Source organism: Pseudophryne corroboree, chromosome 10 (assembly GCF_028390025.1).
Source record: "Pseudophryne corroboree isolate aPseCor3 chromosome 10, aPseCor3.hap2, whole genome shotgun sequence".
Classification (NCBI taxonomy): domain Eukaryota; kingdom Metazoa; phylum Chordata; class Amphibia; order Anura; family Myobatrachidae; genus Pseudophryne; species Pseudophryne corroboree.
Window position 1 is genome coordinate 149,052,873 of NC_086453.1, and position 24,570 is coordinate 149,077,442.

The 24,570-nt window shown below is 47.5% G+C and overlaps 1 protein-coding gene across 1 annotated transcript in view; it reads right to left on the reverse strand.

Moving 5' to 3' along the window:
- Positions 1 to 24,570, reverse strand: part of ALDH16A1 (aldehyde dehydrogenase 16 family member A1) — a 282,143-nt gene that overhangs the window by 60,478 nt on the left and 197,095 nt on the right. The window contains exons 12-13 of the mRNA XM_063942876.1: positions 24,376 to 24,545; positions 2,368 to 2,535 (exon numbers count right to left, since the gene is read on the reverse strand). Coding sequence (XP_063798946.1) covers positions 2,368 to 2,535; positions 24,376 to 24,545 — 338 coding nt within the window. The remainder of the gene's footprint in view (positions 1 to 2,367; positions 2,536 to 24,375; positions 24,546 to 24,570) is intronic.

The following is a 24,570-nucleotide window of genomic DNA, read 5'->3' on the forward strand; positions in this document are numbered from 1 at the left end:
CCTATCCCCAGGGTCCTTGAGCTGAATGGACCCAGGGGCCGGTAACACCACCTTCTTAGAGAGGCGGGAGACTGAGACATCTACAGCTGGGGGTTCTTCCCAATGTTTCCTACCCTTCAGTGAAAATGGGACAGAGCGTAAAAACCTCCTTGTAACCTGATATCTTTTTTCAGGATTTTTCCAGGCTTGTTTAAAAACCACATCTAGTCCCGGAGAATCAGGGAAGGTGATGCTGAGCTTTTTCTGCGCTAGGAAAAACCACTGTGCTGCAGCAGCCTCTTCCAAAGGGATTTTTAGTACATCCCTGATAGCAAGAATGAAGGGCTCAATACCCTGTGCAGAAGTGGAATCTTCTATATCAGGTTCCAATTCCTCCCCCTCCTCCTGAATTTCCTCATCAGAGTCTGAGAGTAGAGCAGGCAGCCCACGTTTAAGTGGCCCTGAACAAGTGGAGGGAAGCTGTCTTTCATCAGCCTTAGCAGCCAGGTCTGCAACAGCCTGTTGCAGCTGTTGTGTTGTCTATTTATTAGCATTGAGCGGAGATGACATATCTGCCATCATAGTTTTTATGGCACCGAGCCAGGATAGCTCCCGACCCTCCCCCCCAGTCTCCACACTAACTTGGGAAGACTTACTGCATTGGTCATACGGGAACCAGTTTGTAGAAGGGGAGAATCTGGTGTGACTGACCTTGCATAATGTGTGTTTAACCATAATTACAGTAAACAACACACACACAAGTACAATAACAACTGCGTGTGAGATGGAGACCTAGAATGAGAGGACAGCACATCCCAGCCTGTCAGACTCAGGAAATCTGCAGGCTGAATATATTTATATCACAGTAGAAACCGGATTACTTGTCCTTTTCAGGACACTAGATTGTGTACAATAGCGGCTCTCCCCCTTAGACGCCCCTGTACCAGTTTCCTGTGTTCGGAGTGCCTGGAGGAGCTGTGTGTTCTTGCTGCAGCTGTAGGCAGAGGAAGGCGCCAAAATGCAGCTGGTCCCGCTCTGAGTAAGCTCCGCCCCCTGTAATGGCGCCGGAGCTACATAGATTCTTTATACTGGCAAAGTCTCCTAATACTGTGCAAACATCACAATGGTTGTTAGTTTGCACTACCACTGCCAGTGTACACAGGGGGGCTACAGCGGGACCCCCCGCGGAGGGTCCCGTATGCCGCCCCTGCGTTGCACCACACCAAGAACCGGGGGACCCCACTAGCGGGGACCCGGGTTTGTACTCACCACTCTTCTCACCTTCAGACTATGTAAGCAGTGTGTGGCGTGCTGCGATTGCGACCGCATAGGTGCAGTACCCCGTAGAACGAACAACCTCTCAGGACGGTGGTCTGCAGCGGGGAAGCGGCTCTGACGCCTTACAGAGGCCGGTAACCGTTCCCCCCTAACTCCCACGGTGCAGGTATACTGCTGCCCAAACAGTATACCGAAAACAATAAAGATTAAAAGAAACTGAAGAAAAAATCCTCTGGAGCTTCCAGAGAGTGCATCCTCTCCTGAGGGCACTTTTTTCTAAACTGCGTGTGGGAGGGGGAATAGAGGGGAGGAGCCAGCACATCCAGTTGAAGAATTTTAAAGTGCACCGGCTCCTTTAGACCCCTTTTATACCCCATCGTATTAAGTAAACCCCAGTATCCCTTATGGATGCCAGAGAAATTAGATTATTGTGTTGGGATGCAATCAATTTGCCAGCTGCCGGGATCCCGGCAGTCATGATACAGACGCCGTAATCCCGGCGCACAGGGGCTATTACTACTTGAGCGCAAGGGGACTCTTTGCGATTGCCCTGGTGCCGACATTCTTGCGGGTGGGATGCCGCTGTCAGGATCTTGACAGCCGGCATCCCGCCCGCCGGTAAATAGTATCTAACACATTTGGTTACTTACTTTTTCCTTTGGATAGTAAATAATATAGTGGTCTGGATTAATGGCACAACTTATATAGTTGGACTGTAAAACATTCACGTGGGTCAAGGACTGAGTTCTGGATACTACGCAGGGGTATTTATAATATATGCATAACTTTATATTGTTCTATTAAATTTGACTTTTTACATTTGGTAGACCGTTCCTGTAATAAAGAAACTGCAAGTGTGTTATATATCTTTATTATATATGCAATTATATTCTATGCTCCGTTATATTTATATATTTAGCAGCTTTACACATTCATCAAGCTATTCTATTCTATTTTTTTAGTGATTCTACTAGCTACAATAGCTACGGTAGTCTAATAATGCCCCCAAGTGACCAAACTGATGTAATGGAATAAAATAAGATTTAATTTCCTATTCCTTTGTTGCATAAGTAATAGTTGCTGAAACATAGCGCCACAAACACTGCTCACCCCGGAGCTGCCTTGTGAGCAGCCTCTACTGCATTGCGCACATCCTTTCTGCTGCTATCCGCCACATATGCTAGGACAGTCCCATCAGATCCACAGACAGGTCGAGAGTACATGCCATCTGGACGCTTTTGGGCCCCAGCATAATACAGCTTGTAGGTCCTGTCAACACTGAAACGAAATATTAAGACAAAAGCATAATAAGATCTACAGAACCATATACTGTAGTTTCCCGAACAATATAGCTTTGTTTATTTTATTTAGCACTAGGGAGGTTATTCAGATGTGGTTGAAGCTGCCATCTCTGCTGCTTCCTTGGAAGCAGCAGTGATAGCGCTGTATGGTGATGCAGCAGGAGGCGTCTATTACAAGCAGACGCCTCCCGCTGCAATGGTGATCTGAGCTGCATTCTAAGATCTCTCTCCCACCAAGTCCCTGCGATGCAAGCAGCCCGTCGAACAGGCCAGAAAACGTCCATCTTCTTCCCCCCCCCTAAACAGCGGCGAAATGTGTGAAATTACAAACAGGGGCCGCTGCCGACACCTAGACGGCCGCAGACTGTCTATCACGGATAGTCTGCTGCTGTCCTGCTACCCACATCCCAGGACCTGTTCACGCACACACAGAATGGGTCCTGCGATGCGTAAAATACCAATAACCTTTGCTGCATGAGAAGCAGCAGCGGATGGACCTAAATGAGGTCCTAGATACACAGGAAAAGTTGGTTGAGAATTTACGGAAATAGTAATAACTTTGTTACTTACACAATTAAAAGGTCACAATTAAGTACAACTAAAAAGGCAAATAATTTAGGGGCACATTCAATTACATACAAGCTACTATATGAACAACTTCTGGAAGCTTTACATGAAGTCTATCCTACTTGCAGACCATGGAGGGGCAAGCAGAAATTGCTACCGTATTTTCCCAGCTTTGAAAGGATAAGTACTCAAACTTCCTGCCATATTAGCACTAATCCAAAGATGGCTGCCAATCACATTAGGGATGATTTGAGTTCCCATCATTGGCTTAACATGCTTGAGAGAGAATATTGCAAATATGAAAAAATAAGAATTTACTTACCGATAATTCTATTTCTCGGAGTCCGTAGTGGATGCTGGGGTTCCTGAAAGGACCATGGGGAATAGCGGCTCCGCAGGAGACAGGGCACAAAAAGTAAAGCTTTCCGATCAGGTGGTGTGCACTGGCTCCTCCCCCTATGACCCTCCTCCAGACTCCAGTTAGGTACTGTGCCCGGACGAGCGTACACAATAAGGGAGGAATTTTGAATCCCGGGTAAGACTCATACCAGCCACACCAATCACACTGTACAACCTGTGATCTGAACCCAGTTAACAGTATGATAACAGCGGAGCCTCTGAAAAGATGGCTCACAACAACAATAACCCGATTTAGTTAGCAATAACTATGTACAAGTATTGCAGATAATCCGCACTTGGGATGGGCGCCCAGCATCCACTACGGACTCCGAGAAATAGAATTATCGGTAAGTAAATTCTTATTTTCTCTATCGTCCTTGTGGATGCTGGGGTTCCTGAAAGGACCATGGGGATTATACCAAAGCTCCCAAACGGGCGGGAGAGTGCGGATGACTCTGCAGCACCGAATGAGAGAACTCCAGGTCCTCTTTTGCCAGGGTATCAAATTTGTAGAATTTTACAAACGTGTTCTCCCCCGACCACGTAGCTGCTCGGCAAAGTTGTAATGCCGAGACCCCTCGGGCAGCCGCCCAAGATGAGCCCACCTTCCTTGTGGAATGGGCCTTAACAGATTTAGACTGTGGCAGGCCTGCCACAGAATGTGCAAGTTGAATTGTGCTACCAATCCCACGAGCAATCGACTGCTTAGAAGCAGAAGCACCCAGCATTGTTGGGTGCATACAGGATAAACAGCAAGTCAGATTTCCTGACTCCAGCCAACCTGGAAACTATATTTTCAGGGCCCTGATAACATCCAGCAACTTGGAGTCCTCCAAGTCCCTAGTAGCCGCAGGTACCACAATAAGCTGGTTCAGGTGAAACGCTGACACCACCTTAAGGAGAAACTGGGGACGAGTCCGCAGCTTTGCTCTGTCCGAATGGACAATCAGATATGGCTTTGTGAGATAAAGCCGCCAATTCTGACACTCGCCTGGCCGAGGCCAGGACCAACAGGATGGTCATTTTCCATGTGAGATATATCAAATCCACAGATTTGAGTTGTTTAAACCAATGTGATTTTTTAGGAATCCCAAAACTACGTTGAGATCGCCCAGTGCCACTGGAGACATCAAAGGGGCTGTATATGCAGTACTCCCTTAACAACTTCTGGACTTCAGGAACTGAAGCCAATTTCTTTCTGGAAGAAAATCAACAGGCCGAAATTTGAACCTTAATGGACCCAATTTGAGACCCATAGACACTCCTGTTTGCAGGAAATGTAGAAATTAACCTAGTTGAAATTCTTCCGTGGAGCCTTCCTGGACTCACACCCTGGCACATATTTTCACCTAAGTGGTGATAATGTTGTGCGGTCACCTCCTTCCTGGCTCTGACCAGGGTAGGGATGACCTCTTCCGGAATGCCTCTTTCCCTTAGGATCCGGCGTTCACCCGCCTTGGCGTCAACGCAGCTGCGGTAAGTCCCGGAACAGACACGGTTCTTGCCGAATCAAGACCCTTCTTAGTATCTCTTGAAGTTCCGGGAACCAAGTCCTTCTTGGCCAAACCGGAGCCACGAGTATAGTTCTTACTCCTCTCCTTCCTATCATTTTCAATACATTGGGTATGAAAAGCAGAGGATGGAACACATACACCGACTGGTACACCGACGGTGTTACCAGAGCGTCCCAGCTATTGCCTGAGTGTCTCTTGACCTGGCGCTTCAGGTGGGACGCCATCATAACCACCTTTGGTCTTTCCCAACGGTTTACAATCATGTGGAAACTTCCAGATTAAGTTTCCACTTTTCCGGGTGGAATTCATTTATGCTGAGGAAATCTTCCCAGTTGCCCACTCCCGGAATGAACACTGCTGACAGTGTTATCACATGATTTTCCGCCCAGCGAAGAATCCTTGCTGTCCTTGCCCTCCTGCTTCTTGTGTCGCCCCGTCTGATAACGTGGGCGACCGCCATGATGATGTCCTACTGGATCAGCACCGGTTGACTTTGAAGCAGGAGTCTTCCTAGGCTCAGAGCATTGTAAATTGCCCTTAGCTCCAGTATATTCATGTGGAGAGAAGTCTCCAGACTTGACCACACTTCCTTGGAAATTTTTTCCCTGTGTGACTACTCCCCAGCCTCTCAGGCTGGTATCCGTGGTCCCCAGAACACAGTCCTGAATGCTGAGTGTGCTGCCCTCTAAAAGATGAGCACTCTGCAGCCCCCACAGAAGAGACACCCTTGTCCTTGGAGACAGGATTATCCGCTGATGCATCTGAAAATGCGATCCGGACCATTCGTCCAGCAAATCCCCTGAGATCTGCCGAATGGAATCGCTTCGTAAGAAGCCACCATTTTTCCCAGGACTCCTGTGCATTGATGCACTGATACTTGGCCTGGTTTTAGGAGGTTTCTGACTAGGTCGAATAACTCCTTGGCTTCTTCCTCCCGGAGGAACACCTTTTTCTGGACTATGCCCAGAATCATTCCTAGGAACAGCAGACGTATCGTCGGAAAACAGCTGCGATTCTTGGAATATTTAGAATCCAGTCGTGCTGTCGTAGAACTACTTTAGATAGTGCTCTTCCGACCTCCAACTGTTCTCTGGAACTTGCCCTTTTCAGGATATCGTCCAAGTAAGGGATAATTTAGATGCCTTTTTTCTTTGAAGAAACATCTTTTCGGCCATTACCTTGGTAAAAGGCCCGGGGTGCCGTGGATAATTCAAACGGCATCGTCTGAAACTGATATTGACAGTTCTGTACCACGAACCAGAGGTACCCTTGTTGAGAAGGGCAAATTTGGACATGGAGGTAATCCTTGATGTCCAGGGACACCATATAGTCCCCTTCTTTCCGGTTCGCTATCACTGCTCTGAGTGACTCCATCTCGATTTGAACCTTTTATGTAAGTGTTCAAAGATTTCAGTTTAGACTATGTCTCACCAAGCCGTCTGGCTTCAGTACCACAATATAGTGTGGAAAAATAATACCCTTTTCCTTGTTGTAGGAGGGGTACTTTGATTATCACCTGCTGGATATACAGCTTGTGAATTGTTTCCAATGCTGCCTCCCTGTCGGAGGGAGCCGTTGGTAAAGCAGACTTCAGAAAAACTGCGAGGAGAAGATGTCTCGACTCTCCAATCTGTACCCCTGGGATAATACTTGTACTATCTAGGGGTCAACCTGCGAGTGATCCCACTGCGCGCTGAGACTCTTGAGACTACCCCCCCACCTTGAGTCCGCTTGCACGGCCCCAGCGTCATGCTGAGGACTTGGCAGACGCGGTGGAGGGCTTCTTTTCCTGGGAAGGGGCTGCCTGCTGCAGTCTACTTCCCTTACCTCTATGTCTGGGCAGATATGACTGGCCTTTTGCCTGCATGCCCTCATGGGAAAGGAAGGATTGAGGCTGAAAAGACGGTGTCTTTTTCAGCTGAGATGTAACTTGGGGTAAAAAGGTTGGATTTCCCAGCTGTTGCCGTGGTCCCCAGGTCCGATGGACCGACCCCAACTAACTCCTTCCCTTTATACGGCAATACTTCCATGTGCCGTATGGGATCTGTATCACCTGACCACTGTCGTGTCCATGACATCTTCTGGGTGATATGGACAACGTACTTATCTTGATGCCAGAGAGCAAATATCCCTCTGTGCATCTCACGTACATATATATAGAATGCATCCTATTAAATGCTCTATATGAATAAAATATTTTCAGTCAGGGAATCCGACCAAGCCAACCCAGCACTGCATCTCCAGGCTGATGGCGATCGCTGGTCGCAGTATAACCACCGTATGTGTGTATATACTTTTTAGGATATCTTTCCAGCTTCCTATCAGCTGGCTCCTTGAGGGCGGCCGTATCTGGAGACGGTAACGCCACTTGATAAGCGTGTGAGCGCCTTATCACCCTAAGGGGTGTTTCCCAACGCGCCCTAATTTCTGGCGGGAAAGGGTATAACGCCAATATTTGCTATCGGGGTAACCCCACGCATCATCACACACTTCATTTTATTTTATCTGATTCAGGAAAAACTACAGGTAGTTTTTTCACTCCCACATAATACCCTTTTTTGTGGTACTTGTAGTATCAGAAATATGCAACACCTCCTTCATTGCCCTTAACGTGTGGCCCTAATGAGAAATACGTTTGTTTATTCACCGTCGACACTGGATTCAGTGTCCGTGTCTGTGTCTGTGTCGACCGACTGAGGTAAATGGGCGTTTTTAACGCCCCTGACGGTGTTTCTGAGACGCCTGGACCGGTACTAATAGTTTGTCGGCCGTCTCACGTCGTCAACCGACCTTGCAGCGTGTTGACATTCTCACGTAATTCTCTAAATAAGCCATCCATTCCGGTGTCGACTCCCTAGAGAGTGACATCACCATTTCAGGCAATTTCTCCGCCTCCTCACCAACATCGTCCTCATACATGTCGACACACACGTACCGACACACAGCACACACACCGGGAATGCTCTGACAGAGGACAGGACCCACACTAGCCCTTTGGGGAGACAGAGGGAGAGTTTGCCAGCACACATCAAAACGCTATAATTATATAGGGACAACCTTATATAAGTGTTTTCCCTTATAGCATCTTTATATATATCTCAATATCGCCAAAATCAGTGCCCCCCCTCTCTGTTTTAACCCTGTTTCTGTAGTGCAGTGCAGGGGAGAGCCTGGGAGCCTTCTCTCCAGGCTTTCTGTGAGAGAAAATGGCGCTGTGTGCTGAGGAGATAGGCCCCGCCCCTTTTTCGGCGGGCTCGTCTCCCGCTATTTAGTGAATCTTGGCAGGGGTTAAATATCTCCATATAGCCTCTGGGGGCTATATGTGAGGTATTTTTCGCCAAAAAAGGTTTTCATTTGCCTCCCAGGGCGCCCCCCTCCCAGCGCCCTGCACCCTCAGTGACTGCCGTGTGAAGTGTGCTGAGAGGAAAATGGCGCACAGCTGCAGTGCTGTGCGCTACCTTTAGAAGACTGCAGGAGTCTTCAGCCGCCGATTCTGGACCTCTTCTTACTTCAGCATCTGCAAGGGGGCCGGCGGCGCGGCTCCGGTGACCATCCAGGCTGTACCTGTGATCGTCCCTCTGGAGCTGATGTCCAGTAGCCAAGAAGCCAATCCATCCTGCACGCAGGTGAGTTCACTCCTTCTCCCCTAAGTCCCTCGTTGCAGTGATCCTGTTGCCAGCAGGACTCACTGTAAAATAAAAAACCTAAGCTAAACTTTCTCTAAGCAGCTCTTTAGGAGAGCCACCTAGATTGCACCCTTCTCGGCCGGGCACAAAAATCTAACTGGAGTCTGGAGGAGGGTCATAGGGGGAGGAGCCAGTGCACACCACCTGATCGGAAAGCTTTACTTTTTGTGCCCTGTCTCCTGCGGAGCCGCTATTCCCCATGGTCCTTTCAGGAACCCCAGCATCCACAAGGACGATAGAGAAATATATACATTTCTGAGCTGGTTTATGTGACCTTTACAGAACATAGGAAGACCTGCGTGAAGAAGTTCTGTATCTCGGTCACAAGAGCTTATGGGATACGGTCGTTAGGTCGACGCCACTAAGGTCGACAGTCATTAGGTTGACATGCATTAAATCGACAGGGTCACTAGGTTGACATGTACAAGGTCGACAAGTCAAAAGGTCGACATGAGTTTTTCACTTTTTTTCAAAATTTTTGGAATTTTTCATACTTTATGATCCATGTGGACTACAATTGGGAACGGTAACCTGTGCCGAGCACAGTGGTAGCGGAGCAAGGCAGCTTGCGAGGGGACACGGTGCACTAATTGGGGTTCCCTGTCACTTTATGAATGAAACGACAACAAAAAACTCATGTCGACCTTTCGACCTGTCGAACTAATGATCATGTCGACCTAATGCATGTCGACCAATAGTGGTCGACCTAATGACTGTCGACCTAAGTTGTGTTGACCCAATGACCCATACCTTATATGTATCTGCTTTGGTGGTTGGAAAAGAAAGAACTATCTTTCCGTGTTGAACTACAGATTCTTGCACATTTATTATGTGGTTTTTTTATTAGATACCTGCCATTTGAACTCTGATGTTAGATAACATATTACTCCCTGGACCCAGAGCTGTCCTTTTACCATTGAATCTATATTCAAGTAAGCTAAAAGAACTTTGATATAACAGCAAGGTCGGCTCAAGTTCAGAACGTGGGACCCAACATACACCCTCTTGGGCTCGCTTCGCTCGCCACAGGTTATAGGAGTTTACGTGGATAATAAAACTGCTAGCCCAACTGCTAACCTTGGCCATCCCCCTGCTGTCGTGGGTTACATGGTGTGACATTACAGGTCTATCCCCTGACACTAGACCTCTAAATGTAATAACCTCTGTGTTGAACCAAGAGTTGCTGTTTTGAAGGAGTAGAGGCCTGTCCTCTATTAAATTCCAGGAAGGAAATTATCGGTTACCCTCAGGATTGTTAAAGTTCTATGTGGCATAATTGATGCTCTAATACACCCTTTGTTCCCCGATTATTGCTATTCAATGATGGTACCCCTATTTACCTCTTTATTAATAAAACCATAACTTATATTTGCTGGATATGAGAATGAATGTGAATTGTAATCCAGGTGAAAAAGCTATACTTTTACTGGAATTGTAACAAGGACTTTTTTTTGAGGGGCCTCCAGTTACATAAACCTATCTGCCATTGCCATTTCACCGAATCAATAAGAGATTGATCACGACTGGCAGAAATTATTATTTGTCTTCTAGCGGATGCTAGGAAGAGAGGTACAGTACATGCGACTGCAATCCCTGATTGGAAAGGAGCAATATCAATCAGGTGCTATATTCTATATATACCCACACCCCCAACAACATGAATCTAACACACAGCATTCTCTGCCACTTACAGCTACTCTTATCACCCTGTATTTTCTCTCAATGGAATATGATTTCTCATTATACAATACTTTCCTGCATAAGCAATAATATACCTATACAGCTAGTGACATAAGGGATCATATACACATACAGTATATATATATATATATATATAGATATATATATATATATATATATATATATACATACACACATACTAGGTGCTTCATCACGCCCTAAGGGCGCTCTTCACACCGTCGCAAGGGGCTACGCCCCCTTAACACTTGCATGCCTTTCTGGGGTTCAATATTTGTATTATATGGAGTATTACCTGCATTCCTTTGTTAGTGGTTAAATATTGCACAATGAAAGGGCGTGCGATGGTGAAGGAGGTGCAGCCCCTTGCGACGGCGTGAACAGCACCTGCAGGGCACGATGTACAGAATGTAGCGGGTGCGGGGGGGACTGCGGATGGGGGAGGGTGCCTGTAGATGCTGCGGGTGGAGGGGGGGCGGAAGCGGGGCCCGGATGGGGAAGGGTCGGGAGGTGCTGCGGGTGGGGGAGGGGCAGAGTGGGGGCTGCAGATGGGGGAGGGGTCCGGAGGCACTGTAGGGGGGGGGGGGGGAGTGGCAGGGGTGCCACGGGTGGGAGAGGGGCAGGTGCGGGGATGTGGCGGATGGGTGAAGGGTTCCGTAGGTGCTGTGGGATGGGAAGGGGCGGGGGTGCCGGGGGTGGGGTAGGGGGTCCGGAGGCGCCGTGGGTAGGGGAGGGGCAGGTACGGGTGGTGCGGCGGATGGGGAAGGGGGTCTGGAGGCGCTGCAGGTGGTGGAGGGGCAGGTGCGGGGGTGCCATGGGTGGGCGAGGGGTGGGTGAGGGGGGGACAGCAGATGGAGGAGGGTGTTTGCAGATGCTGCGGGTGGAGGAGGGCAGGTGTGGGGGGAGACATATATGGGGGGTGGATGGTGGAGGGGGTCTGGAGGTGCTGTGGGTGGTGGAGGGGCGGAGGAGTGGGAGCCACGGGTGGTGTAGGGGATCTGGAGGCACAGCGTGTGGGGGAGGGGTGGAGTGCCGCATGTGGTGGAGGGGTCTGGAGGCGCTGCGGGTACTGTACCTGCCAAAAAGGTCGTTGGAGGGCATGCAGTAACAGGGTCAGAACAGGGGTGACGGGGCCAGGACAGGGGTGACAGGGCCAGGACAGGGGTGACGGGGCAAGGACAGGGGTGACGGGGCAAGGACAGGGGTGACGGGGCAAGGACAGGGGTGACGGGGCAAGGACAGGGGCGACGGGGCTAGGACAGAAATGACAGGGACAGGATAGGGGTGACAGGGCCAGGGTAGGGGCGGCAGGACCAGGACAGGGGTGACAGGGCCAGTATAGGGTTGACAGGGCAAGCACAGGGGTGACAGGGCCAGGATAGGGGTAACAGGGCCAGCATGAGGGTGAAAGGGCCAGGATAAGGGTGACAGGGCACGGGAGAGATTGGTATTAGGGACAAAACAGTGGTGACAGACAGATGTGTCTTACCGGAGTCACTGCTGCTGGCTGCTGCTGTTCCACTCCAACCTGTTGGGATCTGCTGCTGGTGGAGACTTGGCATGGCTGACTCTCTCAGGCTGGAGTCCTGCTTCCTCTGCCCGTCAGCATCCCTCCCCCCCTCCTCAGTCACACACCGCAGATCTTGCGCAGCTGCCGGGCACTGTGGTAAGGGGAGACTGGGAGTGACTGGTTAGCCCCCAGGAGACGCTGCGACTGGAGGGAGGAGGGGGTCATAGCATGCACATGGCGCGGACCTCGCGGCTGCTGGGCACTGTGGTAAGGGGAGACTGGGAGTGACTGGTTAGCTCCCAGGAGACGCTGCGGCTGGAGGGAGGAGGGGGTCGGAGCCTGCAAGCAGCTCGGACGTCTGCAGCGCTACCCGCTGGCTAAAGTGTGTGAAGGAGCTGGGCGCACCTCACTGCGGGCGGCAGCGCTGCAGCTAGCGGTGGGGTTGCCGGGGCTGGAGTTAACAGAGGCAGTACGGAACCTGCACAGCAGCAGGTGCCCCACAAAACTGCAGCTAAGAAGCGTGGAGTGTGCTAGAAAGTGACGCTCTTCCGCGCCAGAGAGACCCTGCTGAGTATGCTGATGTGGGGGGTCAAGCACACAGTGAGCCGGTGCCCGTCTGTCTTTACGGCATACCCCCTTACACCCCCCATACCTCCCAACTGTCCCGGGGTTCCGGCAGCAGAGCCGGATTAAGGGGGGGGGGGGGGGCAGGGGGTACGTACCGTGGGCCCCACAGTTTTAGGGGGCCCCCTGGCTGGAGTAGCTCTGTCCCAGCTCAGAAGCTCCCCCGTCCTGCCAGCAACAGCATTGTGCTACAGTCAGCACACGCTGCTGCGTGTTGGCAGGTCTGTGGTGTTGCAGGGAGGCAGCAGTCTCCCTGCTTTCTTCTGCCTGTGCGGGTGTGTAGGGGGGAGCGACCACCTCCTCTGGATTTAGTTCTAGCTGAGGGGCCAAAATTCCATATAAAAATAATAATCCTGGAATTAGCATAAGGGGGCGTGGCCACGTGGACCACGATTAGGCCACGCCCCCAGCAGGCACAGCAATGAGATAGGGCTCCCCTGTCTCAAGTGCCCTGGGCTCCCCGGACTCATAATCCGCCCCTGGAGGCATGCCAGCAGCTCACAGAGTGCTAGGCATGCCCCCTCACTGACAAAAACGGGGCCCTCCCGTGAAACCACGCCCCCTTTTCGCCGCGCGTGTGTCCCTCCTTCTGTCTGAAGAAAGCTGGGAGGTGTGCACCCCTGTCTGCCCGAAGAAAGCTGGGAGGTATGCACCCCTGCCTGTGCCGTGCCCATACTATCTGCTTCTGCTCCTAGTCTCCTATAGATTTGCCCAGATCTGTGACTCATTTGACTAACTCCGCCCAGTGTTGTGACTCCGCCCAGCGTTAGCAAATGAGTCACAAAGTCACAGATCTGGGCTATTATATAGGAGATATATATATATATATATATATATATATATATATACACACTGTATAATAGTCCTATACAGCTAGTGGCATAAGGGAATAATATACACATATATAATAGTCCTATACAGCCATGGCCAAAAGTGCTGAGAATAACATTTAATTATTGGTTTTCACAAAGTTTGCTGCTTTAGTGTTTTTAGACCTTTTTGCCAGATGTTACTATGGTATACTGAAGTATAATCACAAGCATTTCATAAGTGTCAAAGGCTTTTATTGACAATAGATTAAGTTAATGCAGAGAGTCAATATTTGCAGAGTTTACCCTTCTTTTTCGAGATCTATGCAATTCACCCTGGCATGCTGTCAGTCAACTTCTGGGCCACATACTGACTGATGGCCGCCCATCCTTGCCTAATCAATGCTTGGAGTTTGTCAGAATTTGTGGGTTTTTGTTTGTCCACCCGCCTCTTGAGGATTAACCACTAGTTCCCAATGGGATATATACACTGCTCAAAAAAATAAAGGGAACATTAAAATAACACATCCTAGATCTGAATGAATGAAATATTATTATTAAATACTTTGTTCTTTACATAGTTGAATGTGCGGACAACAAAATCACACAAAAATTATCAATGGAAATCAAATTTATTAACCCATGGGAAGTCTGGATTTGGAGTCACACTCAAAATTAAAGTGGAAAAACACACTACAGGCTGATCCAACTTTGATGTAATGTCCTTAAAACAAGTCAAAATGAGGCTCAGTAGTGTGTGTGGCCTCCACGTGCCTGTATGACCTCCCTACAACGCCTGGGCATGCTCCTGATGAGGTGGCGGATGGTCTCCTGAGGGATCTCCTCCCACACCTGGACTAAAGCATCCGCCAATTCCTGGACAGTCTGTGGTGCATGGAGCGAGACATGATGTCCCAGATGTGCTCAATTGGATTCAGGTCTGGGGAACGGGCGGGCCAGTCCATAGCATCAATGCCTTCGTCTTGCAGGAACTGCTGACACACTCCAGCCACATGAGGTCTAGCATTGTCTTGCATTAGGAGGAACCCAGGGCCAACCGCACCAGCATATGGTCTCACAAGGGGTCTGAGGATCTAATCTCGGTACCTAATGGCAGTCAGGCTTCCTCTGGCGAGCACATGGAGTGCTGTGCGGCCCCCCAAAGAAATGCCACCGCACACCATTACTGACCCACTGCCAAACCGGTCATGCTCGAGGATGTTGCAGGCAGCAGAACGTTTTCCTTGGCGTCTCCAGACTCTGTCACGTCTGTCACATGTGCTCAGTGAGAACCTGCTTTCATCTGTGAAGAGCACAGGACGCCAGTGGCGAATATGCCAATCTTGGTGTACTCTGGCAAATGCCAAACGTCCTGCACGGTGTTGGGCTGTAAGCACAACCCCCACCTGTGGACGTTGGGCCCTCATACCACCCTCATGGAGTCTGTTTCTGATCGTTTGAGTAGACACATGCACATTTGTGGCTTGCTGGAGGTCATTTTGCAGGGCTCTGGCAGTGCTCCTCCTGTTCCTAGCGGTCCTGCTGCTGGGTTGTTGCCCTCCTACGGCCTCCTCCACGTCTCCCGATGTACTGGCCTGTCTCCTGGTAGCGCCTCCATGCTCTGGACACTACGCTGACAGACACAGTAAACCTTCTTGCCACAGCTCGCATTGATGTGCCATCCTGGATGAGCTGCACTACCTGAGCCACTTGTGTAGGTTGTAGACTACGTCTCATGCTACCACTGGAGTGAAAGCACCGCCAGCTTTCAAAAGTGACCAAAACATCAGCCAGAAAGCATAGGAGCTGAGAAGTGGTCTGTGGTCACTACCTGCAGAACTCCTCCTTTATTGGGGGTGTCTTGCTAATTGCCTATAATATCCACCTGTTGTCTATTCCATTTGCACAAAAGCATGTGAAATTGATTGTCAATCAGTGTTGCTTCCTAAGTGGACAGTTTCATTTCACAGAACTGTGACTGACTTGGAGTTACATTGTGTTGTTTAAGTGTTCCCTTTATTTTTTTGAGCAGTGTATATATGAAGTCCGGATGCTGACGGACGAAACGCGTTGGACTACCTACAGATATCTCCTTTTAAGGACAGATAAGCTTCATATATTTTTTTTTATCTTGTACGCATTTTATTCAGCTATCTTTTTATGTCAAACTGTATAGAATTACCTGCAGATATTCCATCTATGGACAGATAAGCTTCATATACTTTGCTATCTTGTACGCATTTTATTCAGCCATTTTATGTTAAATTGTGTATTAAATTTATGTATTTTTAACAATTACACTGTCTAGGCTATATATTGTTCTTACTTGGGAAAAAGCTGGTTCCCTAATTATGCCTATGAAATAAGACAGTGATACATTATGCAGTTTTAAAATGGTATACACTATGTTTGCTGTTTCTTCTTTTTTCACATGTATTTAAGCAACAAAAGAGGTCTGTCTGAGAAAAAGCTTCTCTATATCAGATAAGTGTTCTAAGCCGTTTTTTATCACCATTTTCTTTTATACCTCCCCCTCACCCACCCACCCCCTTGTTTTATCATATCCTCCACACTCTCGGGCGCTTGTATTCACTAATTCTTGTAACTAATTATATGTGGTTGCCAAACACATTTTTATGCATTATAAGCTGCCGCTCAGATAATATACTGAGAAGTGTTCTAATTCTTATAAGGGGACATCAAACTTAATAGGGTATAGAGACCACAAAATTGTACCTAAGCGCCATAGTTTCTATTTATTTGTGTGTGTGTGTATGTATGTGTATTTTATATATATATATATATATATATATATATATATATATATATATATATAAAATACACATACATACACACACACACATTATATATATAGGTTGAGTATCCCATATCCAAATATTCCGAAATACGGAATATTCCAAAATACAGACTTTTTTGAGTGAGAGCGAGATAGTGAAACCTTTGTTTTCTGATGGCTCAATGTACACAAACTTTGTTTAATACACAATGTTATTAAAAATATTGTATTAAATGACCTTCAGGCTGTGTGCATAAGGTGTATATGAAACAAATGAATTGTGTGAATGTAGACACACTTTGTTTAATGCACAAAGTTATAAAAATATTGGCTAAAATGACCTTTAGGCTGTGTGTATAAGGTGTATATGAAACATAAATGCATTCTGTGCTTAGACTTAGGTCCCATCGCCATGCTATCTCATTATGGTATGCAATTATTCCAAAATACGGAAAAATCCGATATCCAAAATACCTCTGGTCCCAAGCATTTTGGATAAGGGATACTCAACCTGTATATTTTTGTTAGGTTTTTTATTTTCAGGGAGTCCTGTTGGCAACAGGCTCCCTGCATCGTGGGACCGAGGAGAGAGAAGCAGAGCTGGCTTGTCAAGTTGGGCACTGCTTCTAAGGCTACTGGACACCATTAGCTCCAGAGGGAGTCGGAACACAGGTCTCACCTGGGGTTCGTCCCGGAGCCGCGCCGCCATCCTCCTCACAGATGCCGAAGATAGAAGCCGGATAGAGAAGGCAGAAGACATCTTAGGCGGCAGAAGACATCAGATCTTCATGAGGTAAGGCTTCCAGTCACACACACACAGAGCAGCACTGAAGGGTGCAGGGCGCAGGGGGGGGGGGGGGGGGGGGGCGCCCTGGGCAGCAATAAACCTCACATTTTGGCCAAATACAGTTTGATTAGGCTGCGGAGGCAGTAAATCTATGATCCCCAGCCATTTTATTGAAAAATCACTGGGACCGAAGCCCACCGTCGGGTGGGTGGGGCTTGATCCTCAGCACTAACCAGCGCCATTTTCTCCACAGAAGCTGCATGAGAAAAACGCTGGCTCCCTGGTCTCTCCCCTGCTGAACTTCACAGGCTTGAAAAAAGAGGAGGGGGGCACATTAGCGACGCAGTGAGTGGGAATTGGCATATTATATATAAAAAAGCGCTATCTGGACATATTTTTTCCAGTGTTTTTAAGCGCTGGTGTGTGCTGGCATACTCTCTCTCTGTCTCTCCTTAGGACCTGGTTGGGGTTTTGTCCCTTTATAGGTTAATCCCTGTGTGTGTGGGGTGTCGGTACGTGTGTGTCGACATGTCTGAGGCGGAAGGCTTCTCCAAGGAGGAGGTGGAGCAAATGAGTGGTGTGTCCCCGTCGGTTGTGCAGACTCCAGATTGGATGGACATGTGGCATATGTTGAATGCAAGTGTGGCATCTTTACATAAAAGGCTTGATAAGGCTGAATTAGGGGGGCATCAGGGGGTCAATCCTCGGATTGGACCGACTCACAGGGCCCGTCTGGGTCTCAAAAGCGTCCCTTAACACAAGACACTACTACCGACACGGATTCTGATTCCAGTGTCGACTATGACGAAGTAAAATTGCACCCTAGGGTGACTAAAACCATTCAGTGTATGATTGTGGCAATAAGGGATGTGTTGCATATTGTGGATGAACCCTCGGTCCCCGACACAAGGGTACACATGTTTAAGGAAAAGAAACAGATTATTAACTTTCCCACATCTCATGAATTAAATGAATTCTTTGGAAAAGCTTGGGAGACTCCGGATAAGAGGCCGCAGATCCCCAAAAGAATTTATATGGCATACCCCTTCCCTAAGCAGGACAGGGAGATTTGGGAATCACCCCCCACTGTGGACAAGGCCCTGACGCGCTTGTCCAAGAAAGTGGCGCTACCGTCTCCTGACACAGCAGCCCTTAAGGACCCTGCAGATAGCAGGCAAGAAACTACCTTAAAGTGTATTTATTCTCATACGGGTGCTGTGCTAAGACCGACAATTGCGTTGGCATGGGTGTGTATTGGACGGGTGATGCGGATTAAAAAAAACATATGGAATTACTACCCTATAAGGGTGATGTATTGTTTGGGGATGGGCTGACGGACCTGGTTTCCACAGCTACAGCAGGTAAATCAAATTTTTTACCATATATTCCCCAACAGCAAAAGAAAGTAACACCCTATCAGATGCAGTCCTTTCGGTCGCACAAGTCCAAAAGAGGTCGGGGATCCTTTTTCCTCGCCAGAGGTAAGGGCAGAGGCAAGAGAGCATCTGCTTCGGCAGGTGCCCAGGAACAAAAGTACTCCCCGGCTGCTCCAAAACCCACAGCATGACACTGGGGCTCCCCTGAGGGAGTTCGCACCGGTGGGGGCACGTCTTCGACTTTTCAGTCAGGCCTGGGTCAGTTCGGACCTGAATCCCTGGGTGTTGGAAATAGTTTCCCAGGGTAACAAATTGGAATTCGAGGAGGTGCCCCCGCGCCGATTTTTCAAATCGGCCCTACCAGCTTCCACATCGGAAAGGGATGTAGTGTTAACTGCAATTCAAACGCTGTGTATACAGCAAAGTGATAATCAAGGTTCCCCTGCACCAGCAGGGAAGAGGTTACTACTCAACCCTATTTGTGGTCCCGAAACCGGACGGTTCGGTCAGACCTATTTTGAATCTGAAATCCCTAAACCTGTACATAAAAAGATTCAAATTCAAAATGGAATCTCTCAGAGCGATAATAGCCAACATGGAGGAGGGGGAGTTTATGGTGTCTCTAGACATAAAGGATGCGTACCTGCATTTCCCCATATATGCCCCCCATCAGGAATACCTGAGATTCGCTGTACAGGATTGTCATTACCAATTTCAGACGTTGCCGTTTAGACTCTCCACGGCCCCGAGGATTTTCACCAAGATAATGGCGGAAATGATGGTGGTCCTGCGCAAGCATGGAGTCACAATTATCCCATACTTGGACGATCTCCTGATAAAAGCGAGATCAAGGGAGAAATTGCTGAGCAGTGTGGCGCTCTCTCTGAGAGTGCTCCAGCAACACGGTTGGATTTTAAATCTACCAAAGTCACAGTTGATTCCGACAACTCTACTACCGTTCCTAGGTAGGATACTGGATACGGAACGCTTGAAGGTCTTCCTCCCAATAGAGAAAGCCCAAGACATCCAGAACATGGTCAGAGACCTGCTAAAACCGAAAAGGGTGTCAGTTCACCAATGCACTTGAGTTCTGGGGAAAATGGTGGCTGCCTACGAGGCCATTCCCTTCGGAAGGTTCCATGCAAGGACTTTTCAATGGGACCTTCTGGACAAGTGGTCCGGGTCCCATCTGCACTTACATCGGAAAATAACTCTGTCCCCAGGGACCAGAGTGTCCCTCCTGTGGTGGTTGCAAAGTGCTCACCTCCTGGAGGGTCGCAGGTTCGGAATTCAGGATTGGATCCTGGTTACCACGGACGCGAGCCTCCGAGGATGGGGAGCGGTCACACAGGGAAAAAATTTTCAGGGTCTTTGGTCAGACCAGAAGTCCTGTCTACACATCAATGTGTTGGAACTCAGGGCCATTTACAACGGCCTTCGATAAGCGGAGAGTTTTCTTCGAAACCTACCGGTTCTGATTCAATCAGACAATGTCACAGCAGTGGCTCATGTGAACCGCCAAGGCGGGACAAAAAGCAGAGTTGCGATGGCGGAAGCCACAAGGATCCTTCGCTGGGCGGAAAATCATGTAAGCGCTCTGTCGGCTGTCTTCATTCTGGGAGTGGACAACTGGGAAGCACACTTCCTCAGCAGACACGATCTCCATCCAGGAGAGTGGGGACTTCATCAAGAAGTCTTTGCAGACGTAACACGTCTTTGGGGAACTCCTCAAATAGACATGATGGCGTCACGCCTCAACAAAAAATTTCGGAGGTACTGCGCCAGGTCTCGGGACCCTCAGGCAGTAGCAGTAGACGCTCTGGTAACACCGTGGGTGTTCAAATCGGTCTACGTGTTTCCTCCTCTTCCTCTCATCACAAAAGTGTTGATGATCATAAGACGAAGAAGAGTACGAACGATACTCGTTGTCCCAGACTGGCCTCGAAGGGCCTGTACTCGGATCTACAAGAGATGCCCACAGGAGATCCCTGGCCTCTTCCTCTGAGGGAAGACCTGTTGCAGCAGGGGCCCTGTGTATTTCAAGACTTACCGCGGTTACGTTTGACGGCATGGCGGTTGAACGCCGAATCCTAGCGAAAAAGGGGATTCCGGATGAGGTCATCCCTACTTTAATAAAGGCTAGGAAGGAGGTGACGATAAAACATTATCACCGTATCTGGCGAAAGTATGTGTCTTGGTGTGAGACCAAGAATGCACCTACGGAAGATTTTCATCTGGGTCGTCTTCTCCACTTCCTACAGACAGGAGTGGATATGGGCCTGAAATTAGGCTCTGTTAAGGTACAGATTTCGGCCCTCTCGGTTTTCTTTCAGAAGGAATTGGCTTCTCTTCCAGAAGTCCAGACGTTTGTAAAGGGAGTGCTGCACATCCAGCCCCCTTTTGTGCCTCCAGTGGCACCATGGGACCTGAACATGGTGTTGCAGTTCCTAAAATCACACTGGTTTGAACCGCTTAACAAGGTTGAGTTGAAATTTCTTACCTGAAGGTGGTCATGTTGTTGGCCTTAGCATCAGCAAGGCGAGTGTCAGAATTGGCAGCTTTGTCACACAAGAGCCCCACACATGCCCTTGTGGACTATCTTATGTGGGAAAGACGGTTTGCGCCTTTAAGATCAGAATGGCACAACACAGGTACGCCATCCGGGAAGCCATTAAAGTAGGGGATAGTGATCAACCTGTGGCCCGGCACTTTGCCAAAAAACAACATAATATGGCCACACTTCGATACAAAATTATTGATCAGGTCCCCAGATCCTTGAGGGGAGGGGATAGATCTAAAAAGTTGTTACAATTAGAGTCACGCTGGATTCAAGCACTAGATACAATAGCCCCAAAAGGGCTGAATGAGGCGCTTAATTTAAAGTGCTTTTTATGAGCAGTGAAGTTTGCTAACAGTGGGTTAAGGTGGTTATATGTAAAAGAAAATAGAAACAGTGCGCTGTCAAAAAAGCTGCTGGTGTAGGGGGTGGTAACTCCCCAAAATGATATAGATAAAATGAGAAAATGATGGTCACCAGCGCTAAGTTGTGTAAATTAAATATACTGCAATTAAAACAGATAAAGGACGGTAGGTTATGTTGAAAAAATATACAATAAATTTATTAAGAAAAATATCTTAAAAACACAGATGCCTATAGCAACAGGAATTGATCATAAAAACGGCACATCCATATAACTCCTCAATAGAAGGTTCGTTCATACCCTGGCTAGGACTCCCTCTGGAATTGTGTCCATAGAATTGGTTGGAGATTTGATGAATGCAGTGGAGTACAAGGTGTCCCTTTTAAGCATACAGATGCAAGCGTTTCAGGCAGGCAGGGAACAACTCCAATTTCTCCCCAAATGGTGATATCCAAGGGAAAAGCTTGTCCAATTGATGCCGTATGGGTTTAGAAAGTGCAAGTGTCCAACAGGAGTTAAGGGATTTCTTGAGGATGTGTCCGGCAGTCTCTAACTCAACGCGTTTCGCTGGTGTTGACACCCAGCTTCCTCAGGAGTGGTTATATATTTGGATTGAGTATAAGTATTATAGAACCTACCTACTGACTTATATCATTATTTAATGCAATTAGGGCACCTTCATTCTAGATGGGGAATTGTTAGCTAGATGACAATTTGTACTAAATGTTATTCTTGACCATACAATGTATCACAGTTTTTTATGTTTCACTGATTTCGATCTGGTGTTTTTAGGAGTGATAGATTAATGTTTTGGAATATACCAGATTGTCTTAATATGTTCATTTGTTGCACCATGCGAATTTCATTGTGTTACATTTCGTAAGTGTGTGTTTATGACACTGCACATGTATATAGCGATGAATGGAGGCAGACAGTTTGTTTATATGTTTCCATGGTTTCTCTTCCTTAGCCACAACGCGTACGCTGGACGGGCCGGCGTGACGTCACTACCGGGGGGACGCGACCGGAAACCGGGTGACGCGATTGGAGGCGGCGGGTGAGACTGATCTCATACAGGTATTTAAGCACTTTTTATTTGTATATGCACTTATCCTGACGAAGGGGCTGCGTTCCCAAAACGTAGACACTGCATTAAAACAACACTATTAAGAAGTCTCCTGGAGTGCCGCCTCATTGTACTGGGTATATGCTATATCGACTCTGAGAGGAGGGCACCGTGAGCAATAACGTCTGTGCGGAGGGGACCGCTGGAGTGCCGGGTCAGTTCGGAGTTTATATATATATATATATATATATATATATATATATATATATATAGTTGTGCTCATAAGTATACATACCCTAGCAGAATTTGTGATTTTCTGGCCATTTGTCAGAGAATATGAATGATAACTCACATACTTTTCTTTCACTCATGGTTAGTGGTTGTGTGAAGCCATTTATTGTCAAACAACTGTGTTTACTCTTTTTAAATCATAATGACAACAGAAACTACCCAAGTGACCCTGATCAAAAGTTTACATACCCCAGTTCTTAATACTGTGTATTGCTCCCTTTAACATCAACGACCGCTTGAAGTCTTTTGTGGTAGTTGTGGATGAGGCTCTTTATTTTCTCAGATGATAAAGCTGCCCATTCTTATTGGCAAAAAGTCTCCAGTTCCTGAAAATTCTTGGGCTGTCTTACATGAACTGCACGTTTGAGATCTCCCCAGAGTGGCTCAATGATATTGAGGTCAGGAGACTAAGATGGCCACTCCAGAACCTTCACTTTATTCTGCTGTAGCCAATGACAGGTCGACTTGGCCTTGTGTTTTGGATCATTGTCATGTTGGAACGTCCAAGTACGTCCCATGCGCAGCTTCCGGGCCGATGAGTGCAAATTTTCCTCCAGATAACATGCTGCATTCATCTTGCCATCAATTTTGACCAAGTTTCCAGTGCTTTTGTAGCTCACACATCCCCAAAACATCAGTGATCCACCTCCGTGTTTCACAGTAGGAATGGTGTACCTTTCATCATAGGCCTTGTTGACTCTCTCCAAATGTAACATTTATGGTTGTGGCCAAAAAGTTCAATTTTGGTCTCATCACTCAAAATGACTTTGTTCCAGAAGTTTTGAGGCTTGTCTCTGTACTTTTTGGCAGTTGTGGCTGAAATTTTTGTTGGTCTACCTGACCGTGATTTGGTTTCCACAGAATCCCTAATTTCCCACTTCTTAATTAGAGTTTGAACACTGCTGATTGCATTCTCAATTGCTTGGATATCTTTTTATATCCCTTCCCTGTTTTTTACAGTTCAATTACCTTTTCCTGAAGATCCTTTGACAATTCTTTTTCCTTTCCTCATGACTCAGAATCCAGACACGTCAGTGCAGCACTGGATGAAAGATGCAAGGGTCTTTCAGGAGTACAGAAACTCACTGACCTTTTATACACACACACTGATTACAAGCAAACAGATCACAGGTGAGGATGGTTACCTTTAGTAGCCATTCAAACCCGTTTGTGTCAACTTGTGTGCATGTTATCAGGCCAAAATCTCCAGGGTATGTAAACTTTTGATCAGGGTCATTTGGGTAGTTTCTACTGTCATTATGATTTAAAAAGAGTAAACACAGTTGTTTGACAATAAATGACTTCACCCAACCACTAACCATGAGTGAAAGAAAAGTTTGTGAGTTATCATTCATATTCTCTGACAAATGGCCAGAAAATCACAAATTCTGCTAGGGTATGTAAACTTATGAGCACAACTATATATATATATATATATATATATATATATATATATATATATATATATATATATATACACACACACACACACACACACACACACACACACACACACACACACACACACACACACACACACACATATAAAGACACACCTTCATTTGGTTGACTCATCTCCTCCCCCAACCAGCATTAGACAGTATGACAGTCTGATGCCGGACTGCGTCCGCTGTCGCAAGACCCATTCACGTACACGCAGAACGGATCCTGTGCACGCACAAAGAATCAATAATCGGTACTTTGTGATGCAGGGCGCAACTCTGTCCACATCTGAATCACGCCCATAGCCTTTTGAGAGAACAGAATTTTACCTAGGGATTTCTGCATCCTGAATTTTAACCACAGATGGGCTGATGTTTTTCTGCCCAGGAATAGGAGGTACATCAGATCCGTAAGTAACAGCGAATGTTTTATAGTTCACATCTGCAAGGTTCGGTTGGGGTCTGCTCTCCCAGGATGGTCTCACATATTCATAAAGCCCCTGATAAAACCAAAAAGTGTTATAT